General features: G+C 38.8%; 1 protein-coding gene across 6 annotated transcripts in view; it reads left to right on the top strand.

The window, feature by feature from the left end:
• The window catches only part of ZMYM2 (zinc finger MYM-type containing 2), an 89,302-nt gene that overhangs the window by 6,863 nt on the left and 61,067 nt on the right, over positions 1-21,372 (top strand). For 3 of the 6 annotated variants that reach the window (XM_049701239.1, XM_049701240.1, XM_049701242.1), the window contains exon 3: positions 18,705-19,561. In XM_049701239.1, coding sequence (XP_049557196.1) covers positions 18,715-19,561 — 847 coding nt within the window. In that variant the 5' untranslated portion in view covers positions 18,705-18,714. Of the gene's footprint in view, positions 1-18,704; positions 19,562-21,372 lie in introns of those variants that run through there. The other 3 variants (XM_049701241.1, XM_049701244.1, XM_049701243.1) reach the window with 2 other exon arrangements.

Raw genomic sequence — 21,372 nt, 5'->3', positions numbered from 1 at the left:
TCCCTAAATTCTTTTTTAAAAAAATAATTAATTTCTGGCTGCGCTGGGTCTTCGTTGCTGCACGCGGCTTTTCTCTAGTTGGGGCGAGTGGGGGCTACTCTTCATTGCAGAGTACGGGCTCTAGGTGTGTGGGCTTCAGTAGTTGTGTCGTGCGGGCTCACTAGTTGTGGCTCACGGACTTAGTTGCTCTGCTGGACCAGGATTGAATCTGTGTCCCCTGCATTGGCAGGCGATTCTTAACCACTACGCCACCAGGGAAGTCCTGTTTGTTTGTTTTGAAGTAGTGAAAAATTTGCTCTTGTTTTAATTATATAAATTTGTCGCTTTAAAATTAAACCTGTTTTAGCTTTACAACTTTTATTACTATGAATATTGTCTCACTCTCTATGTTTATTTTTGTATGTCTGTTTTAATACTGTGAAGTCCTGTTTCCAGGAAGTCATTACATTCTATATCTGCGAACAGTTTTTGTTGCCCATCAAAGCTTGTGTTGAAGTTGGTCTTTTTCTTCCATGACACAGGCTCCTGACTGCCACTCTTCCTTGTTGTCTTCATTTCATCCTATGTTCCTCTTGGACTTAAGTGTTCATTTGCCTTTCCTAACTTCCTTTTGCATTAAAAAAAAAGAAAAATTACCACACAGTATCTGAAAAAGCATCCTATGTTGTAAGTCTGATTTTGCTGTATTTATATGAGGCGTATCCAGATTTTATTAAAGTTTTGAATTTGGCGAGATCATGGAAGAAATTTGCTGAAAATTATCAAATTTCACTTAAAATAAATTTTATTTTATATAAATTATGCCTCAGTAAAACCGTTAAAAACCATTTTTGCTCCACCATTTACCAATTTGTGGTCTCTGGTAAGTCATTTAACCTCTAAGCCTTAGTTTACTCATGACAAATAAGTATAGTACTGCCTGCTTTCTTGAGATTGCTGTTAGGTGGGTTAAAAGTAATACAGAGAATGTGATTGGCCAATAGTAGGTGCTCAGTTAACAGCAGCTACAGTTCTTCCCTGTTTATATAGAGCAAACATCATGAATTTGTTGCCACCAGTGGGACAGTAAACTCAGTGAATGCTCATGCGATAGAAGGAATTACGTTCCTGTTCACAGCCTTCTCTCTGACGGCTCCTTCATTAGTCTTTTAAGTGCGCTAACATGCTCTCTCCTCCAGAATCTCTGTACCTTTCCCAAACTTCCTTTTCCTGTACTTTTCCAAAGAAACTCACTGATTTGCACTCTCAACACTATACCAAATCTGTTTTGAGGTCACTAGTGACTTAATTTTCAAATCTTAAGTGCCTTTTTTTTGGTCTTAATTCTGTAAGATTTGAAATTTATTATATTCCTTGAAACTCTATTGACTTCTGGGACTTTGAACTTAACATTATCTTATACTTCCGATGTTCTCCTTCACTTCCCCTCATTAGATTCAAATATGGAGACCTTTCTGTATCCTTATTTCCTAAGGTACTTAGCCCTCTCTTGTTTTGTTTTGTACTTTGACCTTAGTCCATCTTGTTAGAAAGTGGGAGTTATATTTACAAGGCACTTTCATCCTATTTCTTTCTCCAGTCTACAGCCAGATTAATTTTCCCTAAAGCCCAGTCTGATCACATCACTCACTTTCCAAAATCTTCAGGGATTCTTGCTGGCATGTGAAACAAAATACAAACTTACAAACTAAGCCTGGGCTTTAAAACCCTTAAAAAGAAGAAATCAATTAGGAAATGCGTAATATGTGATTTTTTTAAGGTAGATTCTCAGTGTTCAGTTTGTGGAGACAGTCATGTACATGAATAACTGCAAACAATGAAGCATAATCGGTGACCTACAGAAGTGAGTAGTTGTATGCATATCAGAAAGGGCAGTTCTTAATATTTTGGTTATAAAGATAAAATGTGCCCTTACAATCAAGTAATAAAGAAGTATGTGACATAGAAAGTGTAAGTTCCCCCATAATCCCATGATGATTTTTTCCTGCTCATCATACTAATAATTTTGCATATATATTGTTATCAACAGTCAACATTTTCGATAATTGCTTCCCTATCCTTATGTTGCCAAAGTCTTCAGCTGATTAATGTTTGAATTCTACTAATCAGTGTATTAGAGCAGGTCACAAGTCTCAGTTCTATATGATAGAGGGTAATGTGGTAGCATTAGTTCAGCAGAAGCTTAATGAGCAAGGTGGGAAGAGTGGTGCTGAAACTGAGCCTGTCCTGAAGGCAGGGTCAGATCAGGCAGGAGTCTTATAACGGAAGTAGACTGGAAAGCCACGGAAGAAGCAATTGATGTAGTCTGATTTAATTTTTAAAAAGATCTTTAGATAGTCTGGGGAATATAGTAGGTGACGTCAGTAATCCAACAGAAAAATGGTGATGAATTGCTAGGGCTAGAGGAGTGTCAGAAGAGATGGTTAAAAGTGGACAGTTTCAAGATTTATTTTGGAAGTAGGATAGGAATTGGGGATGGCATGGGTGTAGGTGAAGAATGGAGAAGAAATTAAGGCCTCCAGACTTCTGGTATGACTAGCTAGACACATAACATCCCCAAATGGCAGAGACTGGAGGAGGGGTAGATAAAGAGTGAAAGAGCATGCTTGAATAACTAGATGTAGGGAGTAGGCAGTTTGGGGCTTTGAAACATCTTGATTGAGATAAATTAAGGACTCTGGGACATTGAGGTATTATTTAAAATCATGGGAGTGGATGAGATCCCCAAAGGAAGTTAAAATTACTTGAAAGTACATTGCAGTTAAAGTTGGTCCTATGGGAAAGAAGAGATTATTCCTTACCCCAGAAATTCTGTGCCCTAGAGCTAACCTGAATCAATTAATTAATTAATTAATTTACTAGATCAAAAGGGATTTTTGTTTAGACGCTGTCATAGCCCTTGAATGGATTTTTAGTATGTTAATTAAGTGATTCCTGCCAGCTTCTAAAGCCAGAGTAGCATTGTTGTGGATCTCTGATAAAGATATGTTATAAAACGATTTCGTAGCTAGATGGTAAGCAGCATGAGGTCATATGCAGAGGTCATAATCTGTGTTCATCTATCACTGACCCCTGTCCCCTTTGCTCACTCCCCAGAGGTTAGTGGTAGCATCAGTTTAGTGTGTATTACTATAAATTCTTTTTGTGCATATACTAACATGTACCTATAAGAATAATAAAGTAAATTTATATGGGCATTTTAAAAACATGTATCTTTCTGCGACTTGCTTTTTTTCACTTAGTGGTATGTCTTAGACATTTTTCTGAGTTAGTATGTAAAGGTCTCTTTAAACTGTTGTGTGATACTTCATGACATGGATTTAACAGTTTAGCTATTCTGTTGGTAGACATTTAGTCTATTTGGAATTTTTTGTTACATATAAAATTCTGCATGAAATATACATGTAGTAGTTTCTTTGGGTTCATGTGTGTTTTCTCTGGGGGAGATTCTGGAGAATAGGAATTACTGAGTCAGTATGTGCATATTACATGTTTTTATAGGTACTGCCTAATTGCCTTCCACTGGACCACAGTACTGACTACCCTTTCTACTAGTTTCTCCACATTCTTGACAATACTGGATGTTCTCAAATAGTTAAAGTTTTGTCAATTTAATTTATGTTCTTTCTAAAGAATGGATATCAGTTCTTGTTATATCGATTACAGGTATATATACACATTATATATTATATATAACATAATATATATCTTTTGTAAAATTTTATACCTTACTTATGGTGCTTCTTTGCTATGTAAACATTTTATAATGTAATGGGAAAAATCCATTTCACTATTGCAAGAAATAGGAGCAATTATAATGAATATGCAAGACTTTTATGAAGGAAATTGTAAAATAATACAGTAGGACATACGAGAAAACCAGAATGGACAGATTTACATATATCTGGATGGGAAGACTTCAATAATGTAAAAAAATTAATATTTTTGTCTTCAAATATCTCTAAATTCAGTGAAATCCTAACTAAATACCAGAATAGATACATATGGCACCAAATTTAAAAAGTAAAAAGGGTAGAAAGGTTAAAAAACAAAACAAAACAAAAAAGGAAGACTCCCCCCTCTCCATCCACACAGTTCTCTTCCTTAGAAGCAAACCACTGTTGTCGTTTTCTTGGCCGTTTATGTAGAGTTATTCTGTGCATGTGTGCGCGTGCTCATGGTGCGTGTGTTTATCCTTTGTTAGGTGCCTTGCTTGCATTTATTTTATGGGAGAGGTGGTTCCATGTTAGTGTGGAAGTATGTTGAGAGCTGCCTCAGTTGTTTCCAAGGCTGCCTAATGTTTCACTGTTTGTCTTTATTGTCATTCATTTTATCAGTTGTCTGTTGAGAGACATTTAGGGTGTTTCAGTCTTTTAAGTTTACAATGAATGTCTTTCTACATTTTGTTCTTGAAACCATGAGATGATATCTGTAGGAAGAATGTCTAGAAGTGGAATTGCTTGGTCAAAGAAATATTTTTTTGAGTTGCTGTCAGTAGAAGTTGTACCAGTTTACACTGATTTACACTATGAGAGTACACAGTTAAACCTTTTGATTTTTGTCAGTGTGTTAGGAGAAAATTGGTGGCCCTTTAGAGTTTTACCTTGGATTTCTCTTAAATATTTCATATATTTAAGAGACATCTGTATTTTCTTTTCTTGTGAACTCTGTTCACATCTTTTTGGTCCTTTATTCTCACTGGTTGTTGGTTTATCTCATTGTAGGACCTCTTTGTCTTCATTTTTTTAGGATATGAGTTGCAAATATTTCCTTTGTAGTTAATCATTGTCGTATGTTTGGTATTTTTTTCCCCCATAGAGGTGTCTTCTATTTTGTTTTTTCAGAAAAAATTCTGGTAAAATGTATTAACATAAAATTTACCATTTTTACCTTTTTTAAATGTATAGTTCTGTGGTATTAAGTATATTCATAAGTGTTTTTTAAAAATCACCACTGTTAATTTCCAGAGCCTTTTCATCATTCCCGAACATAAGCATCATACTCATTAAACATAATGCCCGGTGCCTCTTTACCACAGCTCCTAGTGACGTCTCTTCTACCTTCTGTCTCTATGAAATTGCCTATTGTAGGTACCTTAAATAAGTAGAATCTTAAAATGTTTGCCATTTTGTGCCTGGCTTATTTCACCTAGCATGTTTGCAAGGTTCATCTATGTTGTGGCATATATCAGAATTTCTTTCCTTTTTAGGACTGAATAATATTCCATTGTATGCCTACATTTTGTTTATCCATTCATTTGTTGATGGACCCTTGGGCTCATTCTACCTTTTGGTCATTGCGAATAAGACTGCTGTGAACATTGGTATGCAAGTATCCATTTGAGTCCTGGCTTTCAGTTCTTTTGTATATATGTATATAAATAAATCTAGACGTGGAATTGACTGCTCACATGTTAATTCTACATATAACTAATTTTTGTACGTCTCTCCAGGACTTGTTATTTTCCTTTTTTAAAAAATAACATCCAGGGCTTCCCTGGTGGTGCAGTGGTTGAGAGTCCGCCTGCCGATGCAGGGGACGTGGGTTCGTGCCCCGGTCTGGGAGAATCCCACATGCTGTGGAGCGGCTGGGCCTGTGATCCATGGTCGCTGAGCCTGCGCGTCCGGAGCCTGTGCTCCACAACGGGAGAGGCCACAACAGTGAGAGGCCCACGTATCGCAAAAAAATAAATAAATAAAAATAACATCCAGGGCCTCCCTGGTGGCGCAGTGGTTAAGAATCTGCCTGCCAGTGCAGGGGACGTGGGTTTGAGACTTGGTCCAGGAGATCCCACATGGCGTGGAGCAAGTAAGCCTGTGCGCCACAACTACTGAGCCTGCACTCTAGAGCCCACATGCCACAGCTACTGAGCCCACGTGCCACAACTACTGAAGCCAGTGCACCTAGAGCCCATACTCTGCAACAAGAGAAGCCACCACAAGGAGATGCCCGCGCACCACAACGAAGAGTAGCTCCCGCTCGCCGCAACTAGAGAAAGCCTGCGCACAGCAGCAAAGACGCAACGCAGCCAATAAATAAATAAATAAATTTATTAAAACAAAACAAAACATTCAGGGACTTCCTGGTGGTCCAGTGGTTAAGACTTCGTGCTTCCACAATAGGGGGCATGGGTTTGATCCCTTGTCGAGGAACTAAGATCCCACATGCCGAATGGCACAGCCAAAATCAAACAATCAAAAAATCCATCTTCATTGCTGTGAAATGGTATCTCATTTTTTTTTTAATTTTTACTTTTAACTGTGGTAAAAATAACACATCATAAAATTTATCATCTTGGCCATTTTTAAGTGTATAGATCAGTAGTGTTAAGTATATTCCCATTATTGTGCAGCAGATCTCCAGAACTTTTTCATCTTGAAAAGCCGAAACTAACGATTAAACAGTTCCACATTTGCTCCTCAGCACCATCCTACTTTCTATTTGTATGATTTTTGACTTCTTGAGATACATTATATCATTTATGTGTGATCATACAGTGTTTATCTTTTTTCACTTAGCATAGTGATCTCAAGGTACATCATTGCTGTAGCATATAACAGGATTTCCTTTCTTTTTAATGCTGAATAATATTCCATTGTACGTATGTACCACATTTGGTTTATACATTCATCTGCTCGTGGAACTTTTGGTTGCATCTACCTTTTGGCTATTATGAATAATGCTGCTGTGAACATAAACATGCAAGTATCTCTTCGAGATCTTGATTTTAGTTATTTTGGATATAGTATACCCAGAGTTGGATTGCTGAATCTTATGGTAATTCAATTTTTAATTGCTTGAGTAACCTCCATGCTGTTTTCTATAGCTGCTGCACCTTTTTACAGTCCCATCAGCAGTGCACAAGGGATCAAGTTTCTTCAACCAACCAACCAACCACCCAACCAGTTTCTCTTCACTAATATGTGTTACTTTTTGTTTGTTTTGATAGTAGGCATCCTAATGGATGTGACATGTTTCCTGGTTTTGATTTGCATTTGCCTAATGACGGATGATGTTGAGCATAGCATCACTGGGAAGAATTTGAGAAGGATCAGTGTTAATTCTTCTTTAAATGTTTGGTAGAATTCACCTGTGAACCCCTCTGGTCCTGGTTTCTTTGTTGGGAGATTTTTGATTACTGATTCAATCTCTTTGCATATTATAATTCTATTCAGAGTTTGTATTTCTTCTTGAGTCAGTTTTGGTAGTTTGTATTAGGAATTTGTCCATTTTATCTTGGTTATCCAGTTTGTTGGCATATAATTGCTCATAGCGTTCTCTTATTCATTTCTGTAAAATCAGTAGTGATATCTTATTTTCATTTCTGATTTTTTTTTTAACTTTTTTATTTTTGGTCTGCTATTCACATATCATTACTTTCTTTCTTTGTTTTTGGCCGCACCGCATGGCTTGTGGGATCTTAGTTCCCTGACCAGTGAAAGCGCCAAGTCCTAACCACTGGACCCCCAGGGAATTCCGTTCGTTTCTGGTTTTAATAATTTGAGATTTTGTTTCTTTGTCATACTAGCTAAAGATTTAATATTTTCAAGGAACCACTTATTTTTTTTCTGTATTTTTCTGCTTTCTCTTTTGTTTATCTGTGTACTCATCTTTATTACTGCATTCTTTCTGCTAGCTTTAGTTTGCTCTTTTTCTGGTTTCTTAAGGTCTAAAGTTTGTTTATTGATTTGAGATTTTTAACGTAGGCATTAATAGCAATAAGTTTTCTGCTGAGCACAGCTTTCATTGCATCCCTTAAGTTTTTTAAATTAATTAATTAATTAATTTGGCTGTGTTGGGTCTTCATTTCTGTGCGAGGGCTTTCTCTAGTTGCGGCAAGCGGGGGCCACTCTTCATTGCAGTGCGCGGGCCTCTCACTGTCGCGGCCTCTCTTGTTGCGGAGCACAGGCTCCAGATGCGCAGGCTCAGTAGTTGTGGCTCACGGGCCCAGTTGCTCCGCGGCATGTGGGATCTTCCCAGACCAGGGCTTGAACCCATGTCCCCTGCATTGGCAGGCAGATTCTCAACCACTGCGCCACCAGGGAAGCCCCATTGCATCCCTTAAGTTTTGATATGTTGTGTTTTTGTTTCAGAGTATTTCTTCACTTTCCCTAGTGATTTCTTCTTTGACCCATTGGTTGTTTAAGTGTGTTAATTTCTACCTATTTGTGATTTTTCATTTATGCTTCTGTTATTTCTAATTCCATTCCATTGTGATTAGAAAAAATACTGTATCATTTTGATCCTTTTAAATTAAAAAAAATAAGTTTATTTTATTTGTTTGGCTGTGTTGGGTCTTTGTTGCTGCATACTGGCTTTCTCTAGTTGCGTTGAGTGGGGTCTACTCTTCATTGAGGTGTGCGGGCTTCTCATTGCGGTGGCCTCTTGTTGTGGAGTACGGGCTCTAGGTGCGCAGGCTTCAGTAGTTGCAGAATGCGGGCTCAGTAGTTGAGGCATGCGGGCCCTAGAGCGAGTGGGCTTCAGTAGTTGTGGCGCATGGGCTTAGTTGCTCTGTGGCACGTGGGGTCTTCCTGGACCGGGGCTCGAACCCATGTCCCCTGCATTGGCAGATGGATTCTTAACCACTGCACCACCAGAGAAGTTCCTCATTAACATATTGATAATTATTGTTTTATGCATTTGCCTTTTAAATCATAGGGAAAAATGTAGTTATAAACCGAAAGTACATTAATACTGGCTTTCTAGTGATTTTCTGTATTTACTTTATATATATATTTATATATTCATTTGTATTCTTTATTTCCTATGGCTTCACTTTACTCTATGGTGTGTTTTTATTTTTGCCTGAAGGATTCCCTTTAGCTTTTCACGTTGGGTAGGTGTGCTGGTAATAAATTCCCTTTTGTTTATCTGGAAACGTCTTAATTTCTCCTTAATTTTGGAGGAGTTTTTTGGTTGGATATAGAATTCTTGGTTGACAGATTTTGTTGTTGTTGTTCATCTTTTTAAATGTCATGCCATAGCTTTTGGCTTCCATGGTTTTGGATGAGAAATATACTGATGATCCAAATCTTTTTGAGAATCCATTGCATATGATTAGTCACTTGTCTCTTAGTTTCAAAATTCTCTTTTACTGTCGGGTCCACAATTTGATTATTACCTGTCTTGGTGTGGCTGTCTTTGAGCTTAACTGGCTTGAAGTTTGTTGAGCTTCTTGGGTGTGTATATGCATCTTCATCATATTCGGGAAGTTTACAGCCATTGTGTGTTCAAATATATTTTTTGTCCTTTTTTTCTCTTTTTATGTTACATGTGTTGGTGCACATGGTGGTGTTTCACAGATCCTTCAGGCTCTGTTCATTTTTCTTCATTCTTTTTTTCCTTCTCCTCAGACTGGATAATTTTAATTATTCTGCCTTTCAGTTTACTGATTCTTTCTTCTGCTTGCTCAGATCTGCTGTTGATCCCCTCCAGTGAGTTCTTCATTTCTGCTATTATATTTTTCATCTCCACAATTTGTTTGGCTACTTTTTTTTTTTAATTGAAGTATAGTTGATTTACAATGTTGTGTTAGTTTCAGGTATACAGCGAAGTGATTCAGTTATACATATATATATTTTTCATATTTTTCTCCATTATAGGTTATTACAAGATATTGAGTATAGTTCCCTGTGCTATACAGCGGGTCCTTGTTTATCTATTTTATGTATAAGAGTAGTGTGTATTTATTATAAAAGTAGTGTTTGTCTATTTTATATATAAAAGTAGCATGTATCTGTTAATCCGAAACTCCTAATTTATCTCCCCCCCATTTCCCTTTTGGTAACCATAAGTTATTTTCTCTGTCTATGAGTCTTTCTGTTTTATAAATAAGTTCATTTGTATCATTTTTTTAGATTCCACAAGTAAGTGATACCAAGTGATATTTGTTTTTCTCTGTTTGACTTCCCTCACTTAGTATGATAATCTGTGGGTCCATCCATGTTGTTGCAAATGGCGTTATTTCATTCTTTCTTCTCGCTGAGTAATATTCCATTGCATATATGTACCACATCTTCTTTATTCATTCACCTGTCGATGGACACTTAGGTTGCTTCCATGTCTTGGCTATTGTAAACAGTGCTGCTATGAACACTGATGTGCACGTATCTTTTTGACTGAGAGTTTTTATCTTTTCTGGATGTGTGCCCAGGAGTGGTATTGCTGGATCATATGGTAGTTCTATTTTTAGTTTTCTAAGGAACCTCCATACTGTTCTCCACAGTGGCTGCACCAATCTACAGTCCCACCAACAGTGCAGGAGGGTTCACTTTTGTCCACACCCTCTTCAGCTGTTTGGTTACTTTTTTTTTTTTTTTTTTTTTTTGGCTATGCCACATGGCTTGCGGGATCTCAGTTCCCCAACCAGGGATTGAACCCGTGCCCCCTGCATTGGAAGCGTGGAATCTTTTTTTTTTTTTTAATATAAATTTATTTATTTATTTATGGCTGTGTTGGGTCTTTGTTGTGGTGTGCAGGCTTCTCATTGTGGTGGAGCTTGGGCTCTAGGTGCATGGGCTCAGTAGTTGTGGCTCGCGGGCTCTAGAGCACAGGCTCAGTAGTTGTGGCGCACAGGCTTAGTTGCTCCGCGGCATGTGGGATCTTCCTGGACCAGGGCTCGAACCTGTGTCCCCTGCATTGGCAGGCGGATTCTTAACCACTGAACCACCAGGGAAGCCCTGGAAGCCTGGAGTCTTAACCACTGGACCACTAGGGAAGTCCCTGTTTGGTTACTTTTTATGATTTGTATCTGTTTATTTATGTTTTCATTTTGTCCATACCTTGTTTTTGGATTTCCTTTAATTCTTTGTCCATGCTCTCTGTTAGCTCATTGAGCATATTTAAGGTAGTTGACTTAATTTTTTTTTTTAAATATTTATTTATTTATTTGGCTGTGTGAGGTCTTAATTGCAGCATGCGGGCTCTTTTAGTTGTGGCGTACAGGATCTAGTTCCCTGACCAGGGATTGAACTCGGGCCCCCTGCGTTGGGAGCACAGAGTCTTAGCCACTGGGCCACCAGGGAAGTCCTGATTTAATGTTTTTGGCTAGTTACTACAGTATTTGGGATTCCTCAGGGATGGTTTCTAATTCTTTTATGGTTTCTAATTCTTTTATTCCTGTGAATAGGGCATACTTTTCTGTTTCTTTGTGTGTTTATACCATTCTGAGAATATTATACCTCTGGATATCTGATGCTCCTTAGATTGCTGATTTTTCCTTGGGGATGGAGCTGTTTATTTTTGACTTTTTAAACATTTTTTTGCAGAGTGTGAATTTCTTGTTGCTTGTGTCCTTGAAGTTAATGTTCTATCACCCCTGTGGTGAGCTAGTGACCTGACAAAAAGTTTTTGTAAATGTCTGGTAGAAAAGAAGAAAAACATTATACAGGGTTGTGGTTCATTAAATCTGAGAGATGCTACTGGGAATGCTTCTGCTGCCCAGAGGGCTGAGGCCAAGAGGAGCCCAAGCCACAATCCCAGATTTTGTTGGAAGTCCCTCACCGCCAGTCCTGTGTTCAGCCAGATCCCGGAGGACTGCAGGTGCTGTCCCCTTGGCCGACCTGGGGGGAGGAAGGTGGGGGATGCTCACCCACTTAAAGTGAGCAGCAGCCTCTTCTTCACACACTCCCCTGGTGCTTAGTGTCCAGTCAGGTGCAGAGACCCCAGAGATTGCTTCCAGTCCCTCTGTCCAGCTCATTAGTTACTCAGGTAAGGGGACCCATACCCAGAACTTCTAATGCTGCCATTTTGGGTGACATCTGTCTACATCTGTTTTTAAGGACCTGTGAGGACCTGTTGCCTTATTCTTCTAAAAATTATGTTGATCAAGATACTTCCTACTTTATGAGAAGTGAATGTTGACTATAAGTTTAACTTCATTTGTAATCCAGTCATTTCAAAACTTTATTTACCGTGGGTTTTTGAGGTGTGCTGAGTCGGTTACAATGAGTCATGCTCCTTTGCTTTCCCTCTTCCAAAGTTTTGGTGCTGTTGAATTATCCCTTGTTCTCCTTGTTCTTGTGGGTTTGTCTTTTTTTTTTTTTAATCTTCTTATTTAGTTGGTCTTTAATGGAAGCAACATTTTATCTGTCTCCAGTTGACCATCCAATTAATTTAATATTAATTTCTACATATTAAGTTTATACCCATCACTTGACTAAGTTACAGGCATACCTCGTTTCATTGCACTTCTCAGATATTGCACTTTATTACAAATTGAAAGTTTTTGTTAAAGATTGAAGGTGCATTGAGCAAGTCTATCAGTGTCATTTTTCTAACAGCATTTTAAAATTAAGGTATGTACTTGTGTTTGACATAATGCTGTTGCACACTTAATAGACAACAGTATAGTGTAAACATAACTTTTATATGCACTGGGAAACCAAAAAATGCATGTGACTCACTTTACTGCGATATTTGCTTTCTTGCGGTGGTCTGGAAGTGAACCCACAATGTCTCTGAGGTATGTCTGTATCTCACTGTAGGAGTTTTTTGGGTAAATTATTTGAGTCTTTGAGATAATGCTAATACAATTTGCATATAATGATAATTTTCCTTATTTCAAATTGTTATATCTTTTTCATATTATTACATTGGATGGTACTTCCAGAGCAGTGCTGTGTAGTAATAATAAAGAATATCTTTACCTTAACCTTGACTTTAATGATAGTATTTTAATATTTCACGTTAAGCTGGATGATATCTTTTGGTTTGATATATATATATTTATAAATCCATTTTTCCCATTTTATTCTTTTTTTTTTTTTGCGGTACGCGGGCCTCTCACTGTGGTGGTCTCTCCCGCCGCGGAGCACAGGCTCTGGATGCGCAGGCCCAGCAGCCATGGCTCATGGGCCCAGCCACTCCGCGGCATGTGGGATCCTCCCGGACTGGGGCACGAACCCGTGTCCCCTGCATTGGCAGGCGGACTCCCAACCACTGCGCCACCAGGAAAGCCCCCTATTCTTTCTTTATTTTGTGGCCACGCTGTTTGGCTTGCGGGATCTTAGTTCCCTTACCAGGGATTGAACCTGGGCCACCGCAGTGAAAGTGCCAAGTCCTAACCACTGGACTGCCAGGGAACTCCCAAGAAATTTTATTCCTAAAAATTTTAATTTGGGGCTTCCCTGGTGGCGCAGTGGTTGAGAGTCCGCCTGCCGATGCAGGGGACACAGGTTTGTGCTCCGGTCCGGGAAGATCCCACATGCCGCGGAGCGGCTGGGCCCGTGAGCCATGGCCGCTGGGCCTGCGTGTCCGGAGCCTGTGCTCCGCAACGGGAGAGGCCACAGCAGTGAGAGGCCCGCGTAACGCAAAAAAAAAAAAAAAAAAAATTTGTTATACTGCCTCAGAAGTGTTAGAAGTGCCATTAGCACATGTTGAATAATACCCTTTCCTCTAGAGTAGAGAGTAATTCACCTTAGCTTTCTTTGTACCTCTTATGGCACCTAGAAAGCTCTGGGGCTTATTAATGAGAAAGTGATGAATGTTTTCCTTGAATCACTTTGAAATGCTTTCTTTGTGATTTTCTTTGCAAGTTCATAAGCTTTTCTCAGCAACTACTGATACTTTATTGTTATGAATGTCAACATTTTATTTTTTAACTACCTTTTCTTTGTTTTTTCATGAGAACATCGAGTATTATGTTGATTCTCACTGAATCAAAATATAAAGCTGAAAGCGTTTATAATTTATGATGATTGTCTCAGTCCATTTGGGCTAGTATAACAGAAGTACCATAGACAACAGACATTCATTTCTCAGAGTTCTGGAGGCTGGGAAGTCCATGATCAAGGCTCCTGCAGATCGGGTTGTGTGGTGAGAGCTTGTTCCTGGTTCATAGACAGGCTGCCATCTTGCTGTGTCCTCACATGGTTGGGGGAAAGGAGCTCTCTTGGTGTCTTTTACAAAATGGTCCCTAATCCCACTTACGAGGGCTCCACCTTCCTGACTTTAATCAGTGCTCAGAGGCCCCGCCTCCTACTACCATCTCTTTGGAGGCCAGGATTTCATCAAATGAATTTGAGGGGAGACACAAGCATTTGGTCCATAACAATGATGGAGTGGAAGCTTAAAAATGAACCTTAAAAATGAAATCTTGAGGTATACGCAGAAACTGCCTGGTGGTTATTAGGAGTTAACTGTGCTAATTGATTTTCACATTCAGTTATTTATCTCTTTAAATTCTAAGAAAAACCCTGGGAACTATATTTATACCCTTTTATTCTAGGGAAAATTGAAGCCCAGAGAAGTGAAGTTATTTGCTTGACGTTAAATAGCTAATTAGCATTGACTTAATGTAGAAAAGTGGCTAAAAGGAATAGATTTTATTTGGATAAGGTAGAAATGATCAACTTTAATCAGATTCTTTTCTTTATAGGACTAAATGAGTGTTTGGTAGTTGAAGCATATTCTCAGTGACATATAGAAGTTACCAAATTTATTTATAGTATAGGATTTGAAAATAACTGTTATGGTTGAGTAATTATTCTGCTTGGGAAGTGGATTACTGCAGAGAACTGTGTAGTAAGGAAAGTCTTATTCTCTGCTCCATGGTTATCTCGTGAGGAGAATGAATGGATACCTTGCAGCCACCAGAGGGCACTGTGGATTCAGTTGTGGCTTAAGCCCCAGAAATTGTTGTCTTTTGTTTTAGGTATGCTAAAACATAGACAAGATCGAGAAAACTCGTGCTTTAAAAGCCTTTGCATTCCATAACCTCAGTAGATTTACGCCCCATTCCTCTGAAAATTGTTATTGTTGATGAGGATACTTCCTACCTTCTGGCAAATGAATGTTAACTAGTTCAGCTCCATTTGTGTTTAAAAAGCTCAGCTCAGTGCTCTGTGTCGACCTAGATGGGTGGGATGGCGGTGGGGTGGGAGGGACATACATACAGCTGATTCACTTCGTTGTGCAGCAGAAACTAACGTAACATTGTAAAGCAGTTATACTCCACTTTAGAAAAAAATCTCATTTTAGCTTGGCACTTTGGGCTTGATATTTTTCTTTTGATACTTGTGTATTTTGAATATTGATTTGGTTACTGTTCTATTGAATGGCTGTGTCCTTTTTTAATGAATAAGAGCTGTGCTACATTATTTTATTTAATACTTAATCACATATTACATAGTAGTTATGAATATTCAAATCCTGACCTCTCCCACTTCCTGGCTGTGATTTTGGACAGCTTACTTTTTTTTTTTTTTAATAAATTTATTTATTTTTGGCTGCGTTGGGTCTTCGTTGCGGCACGTGGTCTTTCTCTAGTTGTGGCGAGCGGGGGCTGCTCTTCGTTGCGGTGCACAGGCTTCTCATTGCAGTGGCTTCTCTTGTTGCAGAGCACGGGCTCTAGGCACTTGGGCTTCAGTAGTTGTGGCACAAGGGCTCAGTAGTTGTGGCTCGTGGGCTCTAGAGTCCAGGCTCAGTAGTTGTGGTGCACGGGCTTAGCTGCTCTGCGGCATGTGGGATCTTCCTGGACCAGGGCTCGAACCCATGTCCCCTGCATTGGCAGGTGGATTTTTAACCACTGCGCCACCAGGGAAGTCCCTTGGGCAGCTTACTTTTGAGGATTGGGTTTTTAAAAGAATAAATAAGGGAGATAATGATTTTACTTCATGGTGTTGGTTTAATGTTTAACCATCATGAATATTTGGCTCATACTAAGAATTAAATAAATGTTAACAATTACTGGATGAATGTACTTGTATTTTAAGAGAACCTAATTGAATTAGTTATAAAAATTTTGAATCAAATGTTATTCAGCTTATTTCAACCTTTAAAACTTTCTGTAATGGTAATGTTAAAAGATTTTTCATGTTTACTTAAAATTAAGTGAAGGCCTTATGTGAAGGTTTCCCAGCACATTGCTATTGTTTTACCATAAAGAAGTCTTTCTCACTGAGGAGCTGTTCTGGGGTAATGTAGTATATATCTTAGTATTTGAAAGTATATTTAAAGTGTCTTAGAGTATGGAATGGTAATTTAATTTGTAGCTCGTTGGGTAAGGCAGATAGTCACCCCTTAAGTTTTTAAATGGAATTATCCATTTTCTTTAAAGCAGATATAAATGTGTCTTTTCCCATTTTCCAATATTAGCATGTCTTCCATCCTGACACACACAGCTTTGGTTTAAGAGGAACGAAGAGGGTTTTAGAATCAAGCTTGATTCATAGTGCTTGAATCCTGATGTTGTCTTGGAACCTTGGGCACTTTTAATTAATGTATCTGAGCTACTGTTTTTTCTTAATTGAGGTGTAGTTCATTTATGATATTATAAAAGTTTCAGGTGTACAACCTAGTGATTCACAGTTTTTTTGTTGTTTTTTTTGGCCATGCTGTGTGGCTTGTGAGATTTTAGTTCCCTGACCAGGGATTGAATCCGGGCCTTAGCAGTGAAAGCCCAGAATCCTAACCACTAGACCACCAGGGAACTCCCAAATTCATGATTTCTGACGGCGGGGATGTTTATCTGTTTTGTTTATTGATTTTTATCAAGTGTCTAAGACAGTGTCTTGTGGATATTGGGTGCTCCATAAATCTTTGTTGAATGCAGTTAATTACTTGTTGCCTTTGGTAAGTTCTGTGCTTGTCTTTATATCTCATCTCATCCAGTTCTTCCCCACCTACCTTGTTCCAGCCACATTGGCCTTTATTCTGTTGCTTGAACTTCCCAGCCTCACTCCCTGTAGGCTTTTGCAGGGAGCTGCCCTTACCTCAGTTTTCCCCCAGTTAGATGTTGCTCATCACTCCAGATCTCAGCACAGATTTCACCTGCTCGAAGAGGGCTTCTCTGACTCCAGAGTAGAGTACTTCTCTCTTCGTTCTGTTACTATCCCTGTTTTTTTTTTTTTAATTTAAGTTTAGCTTTAAAAAATAAGTGAGAAATCATGCTCAAAAATTAAGAAAATGCAACAAAATATACAGTGAATAATTTCTCCATCCCTGTCAGCTGTCTGTCAAAGTGATACTTATTTATATTAGTGTTGCCCTCAACCTTCCAGAGGCTTTTATAACAATGTAAGCAAAGGGCAATATATATGAAACAGTAAGTGTTCTTAAGCCCATTTGTTTTGAGACTGGGCTGAGTGGCCTTATAAGAGAGAGGATTACCGAAGAGCTAAGAGTTGGCCTTGGGGCCCTTAAGCCAGTCTTAATGCCTGTGCAGCTGGTGTCTCCTCACCTTCTCTGAGGCTGCAGTGAATAAACCACTTCACACTCGTATCTGTCCGTCCGCAAATTGACCTGCAATCTATACTCACCCTTCATTTTCCCTTCTAGTTGGTTTTTTCCTTGTTTAGTCTCTGCAATTAAGGTGATCCATGTTCCGGACTAGTTCTACTACCACCTGTGCCCATGACCTCATCCTCTCTGTGTGCTCAATAACTTATTTTCTTTCTTTTCTGGCCTTTTTTTTTTTTTTTTTTTTTACCATTAACTGTCTGCTGTCTCTTTGGCTTTAGCACAGCTCTGCATATCTAATCAGTGCTCGGAAATACGAGTTAACTATGGCAGTCATGAAGAGTTCGGATTGTTGAGTTATAAAGACTTGGGAATGAATTCTAGCTGTGTGACTTGGGTTAGTTAGCATCTCTAAGCCACAAAATGGGACAAATATTGTAACCATATCAAGGGTTGCTTTGAAGATGTGACCAAGGAGTGGATGATATTTTCCTAGGGCTGTTGTAACAAGTCGCCGCAGACTTGGTGGCTTAAAACAGACCTTGTTTCCTTTAACAGTTCTAGAGGTCACAAGTCAGAAGTCAGTGGCCCTGGGCTCAAACCAGGGCGTCAGCAGGGCCATACTCGCTCAGGAGGCTCTGGGGGAGCGCTCACTCCCTGCTTCCTTTAAGTTCTGGTGCTGCCAACATTCCTTGGCTACATCACTTTCATCTCTTCCGGGCACCTCTGTGCTTACGTTGCCTGGAATCTCCTTGCACCTCTGTTGATGAGGCCACTTGAGATGCAGGTGAGGCCTGCCCAGGTAATCTCATTTTTAAGTCCTTACCCATAATCATCTCTGCAAAGACCCCCTTTCCATCCGAGGTAGCATTTACAGCTTCCAGGTATTAGTATCTGATTTCTTTGGGGCCGTTATTCGGCCTGATACATGGATATAAAGGACATGGCAGATGGGGATTTAAGCTTTCTAGATGGGGTCAAGAAAGATTTCAGATTCTCAGAAGGATTTAATCATACAGCTATGGGAGCCAGGGAATATGAGAACAGTGGATTAAAAAAAAAAGATAAGGGAAATTAGGGATTAAATCATGTCATTTTATTTAATACAGTAGATGAATGGGATAGATATAGAGAAGAGATTTTCATGATCAGATTTTAGTTATATTTTTGTTCACATGTGTGTAGAAGGATTTATCTGTGTTTTCAGTGTTAAAATTATAGGGTAAGCAGTGGTGGAAAGGAGGTGGTAGAGGTGGGAACATACTGCATATTCTTACTGAAAATTCGATAATTACCTTTCTTTTTATATTGCAAGAAGTTCACATGTAAACTTTATGAAATGATTAGTGAATGAGAGAAGATCACAGAATGCATATAAAATTTTTCCTGGATATTAGATAAGAATGACTTTCATTTAGAGTAAGAAAGAAAGTAAAAGTACCTTTAAGAAATTTTTTGAATTAGAATAACATCAAAAGCCATACAGTGACATTTGTAAAAAAAATTTTTTCCCATCTCCTTAACAGGTTCTTTGGCATGGACACAGGTTCATCAGGAGGATTAGAATTGACTGATCAGACTCCTGTTTTGCTGGGGAGGACGGCCATGGCAGCTAGCCTCACGGACGTAGGAAATTCATATAGTGGGCCACCTAACCCTTTAGTGAATAGATCTAGTAAATTTCAGAACTCATCAGTGGAAGATGATGATGATGTTGTGTTTATCGAACCTGTACAACCTCCTCCGCCTTCTGCACCAGTGGTAGCCGATCAAAGAACCATAACATTTACGTCATCGAAAAATGAAGAGCTACAAGGAAATGATTCCAAAATTCTTCCTTCCTCAAAAGAATTGGCTTCTCAGAAGGGAAGTGTAAGTGAGACAATTGTCATCGATGATGAAGAGGACATGGAAACAAATCAAGGGCAAGAGAAAAATTCCTCCAATTTTATTGAACGGAGACCACCCGAGTCTAAAAACAGAACCAATGATGTGGATTTCTCTACTTCCAGTTTTTCAAGAAGTAAGGTAAATGCAGGAATGGGTAATAGTGGTATCACCACAGAACCAGACTCTGAAATTCAGATTGCTAATGTTACGACCTTAGAAACAGGTGTCAGCTCTGTGAGTGATGGCCAATTAGAAAATACTGACGGGCGAGATATGAACCTAATGATCACACACGTAACATCACTGCAGAATACCAGCTTGGGAGATGTCTCTAACGGACTGCAGTCGAGTAACTTTGGTGTTAATATGCAAACATACACCCCGTCTTTAACTTCACAGACCAAGACTGCAGTAGGACCTTTTAATCCTGGTAGAATGAATGTGGCAGGAGACGTATTTCAGAACGGAGAGTCTGCAGCTCATCACAATCCTGGTAAGCCTGGAGGGGGCTTCTGCCCCGTGGAAGGGATTTTGCACTGGTGGATTCTTTTTTTTATTATAGTAATTGGTGCTACTTTGGTTAGATTATTCATGTAAGATATATTAATTCTATTGACTTTTAAGTTTGAAATTTTAACTAATAAGAGATGTAAAACCGTGTATATAGTATTTCTCTGTAGATAATTAGAAAATCAGATAAATTAATGTCTAAAGGAAGTAAAACAAAATACTCTTTATATTCAGCACCACTAAAGTCTAATAATTTGGCATCTTATTTGTCACATACTGACTTTATGCTAGTGTATTTTTTTTTAATTCATTTATTTTTGGCTGCATTGTGTCTTCGCTGCTGCGCACGGGCCTTCTCCAGTTGCAGTGAGTGGGGGGCACTCTTTGGTGTGGTGTGCGGGCCTCTCATTGTGGTGGCTTCTCTTATTGTGGAGCATGGGCTCTAGGCACAAGGGCTTCAGTAGTTGTGGCGTGCAGGAGCAGTAGTTGTGGCGCACGGGCTTAGTTGCTCTGCAGCATGTGGGATCCTCCTGGACCAGGGCTCGAACCCGCGTCCCCTGCGTTGGCAGGCGGACTCTCAACCACTGTGCCACCAGGGAAGCCCTATGCTAGTGCATTTTTAATAGTATTGTTTTTATGTGTAAAAAGAGAACAAAAAGATAAATAGCACATGTAAGGAGCAATATGTTGTATAATTGCATTTAGATTTGTTTTTACTTTCCCTGTGTTTAATTTTGACTGCCTATCTGATTATAATTTTTACTTATTAGCACTTTATTTTTTCTTACATTTAAAGATTGGTAAATTTCTTGACTACTTGAAAACATTTTCTGCAGGCATCTTTGCTCTGTGGAAGCTGTGCGAAGAGCTGTGTGGCTTTTCCTGACTGTGTCCGTGTCTGCCCCAGGCCTCTGTATGGCCTGCCTGTCTCTCACGTACCTTCTCTCCGTCCTTCTCAGGCTTCGTCGTTTTAGGCTCATTAGCAGCTTTACACCCTAGGATTGTGGAGAATAATAAGGAATGACTGAAACCTAGGCCATGTAGAATGTTCTGTGAAATGCTAGTTTTTCCTTTCATACTTATTATTCTTCTGGTTATGAGAGTAATGTGTAATTATTGAAGAATGTTTGGAAAATCCATAATTAAAAAATGATGAAGAAAGGTTACCACTGTTGTTAATGCTTTGAGTGGTTGTCTTTCAGTGTTTTTCCTTTGTATTTCTTAACTTGGTTGAAGTGCAGTTCTTCATAATTTTGCTTCCTGTTTCCCGCATTTAATATTACTCTGTATTTTCTCATACCATTAAAATTATTTATACACAGAAGTTTTAATGACTGCACCATGGATTTGGTTATACCATTCCCATATTTGGTTTTTACATTGTTTCCCTTTTTTGCTCTTGTCGGTCTATGATGAACTTTTTTTTTTTTTTTTCAAATTTCTGATTATTTCTTAGAGTATATTCTAGAAGTGAAGTTACTGGGCCAAAGACTATCACTACTCCCATCCCTCCAAAGAGTTTTGGTTGTAAAAATTTTCTGCTTTGTAGTGATTTTGAAAGAAATATGTTTCTTATTACTCAGTTTTGAAAATTCCTAATGTCTTCCAAGATCCTTTCCCCCTGTATGTATTTATATATATCTGTTGGTAGGTCATTGTATGCATATATGTGTATGTGACGTCGTATGAACGTTTTTAAGTTGTGGAAATACATTGTCATACAGCCTTCTGGAAAGTTTTTACCAATTTATACTGCTATCAGCTGTGTATTAGAGGGTCTTTCCTTCTAGCTCA

The sequence above is a fragment of the Orcinus orca genome, chromosome 18 (assembly GCF_937001465.1).
Source record: "Orcinus orca chromosome 18, mOrcOrc1.1, whole genome shotgun sequence".
NCBI classification, from domain to species: Eukaryota; Metazoa; Chordata; class Mammalia; order Artiodactyla; family Delphinidae; genus Orcinus; species Orcinus orca.
The sequence above is the reverse complement of the archived record's forward strand: the minus strand, read 5'-3'. Positions and strand labels throughout refer to the sequence as shown.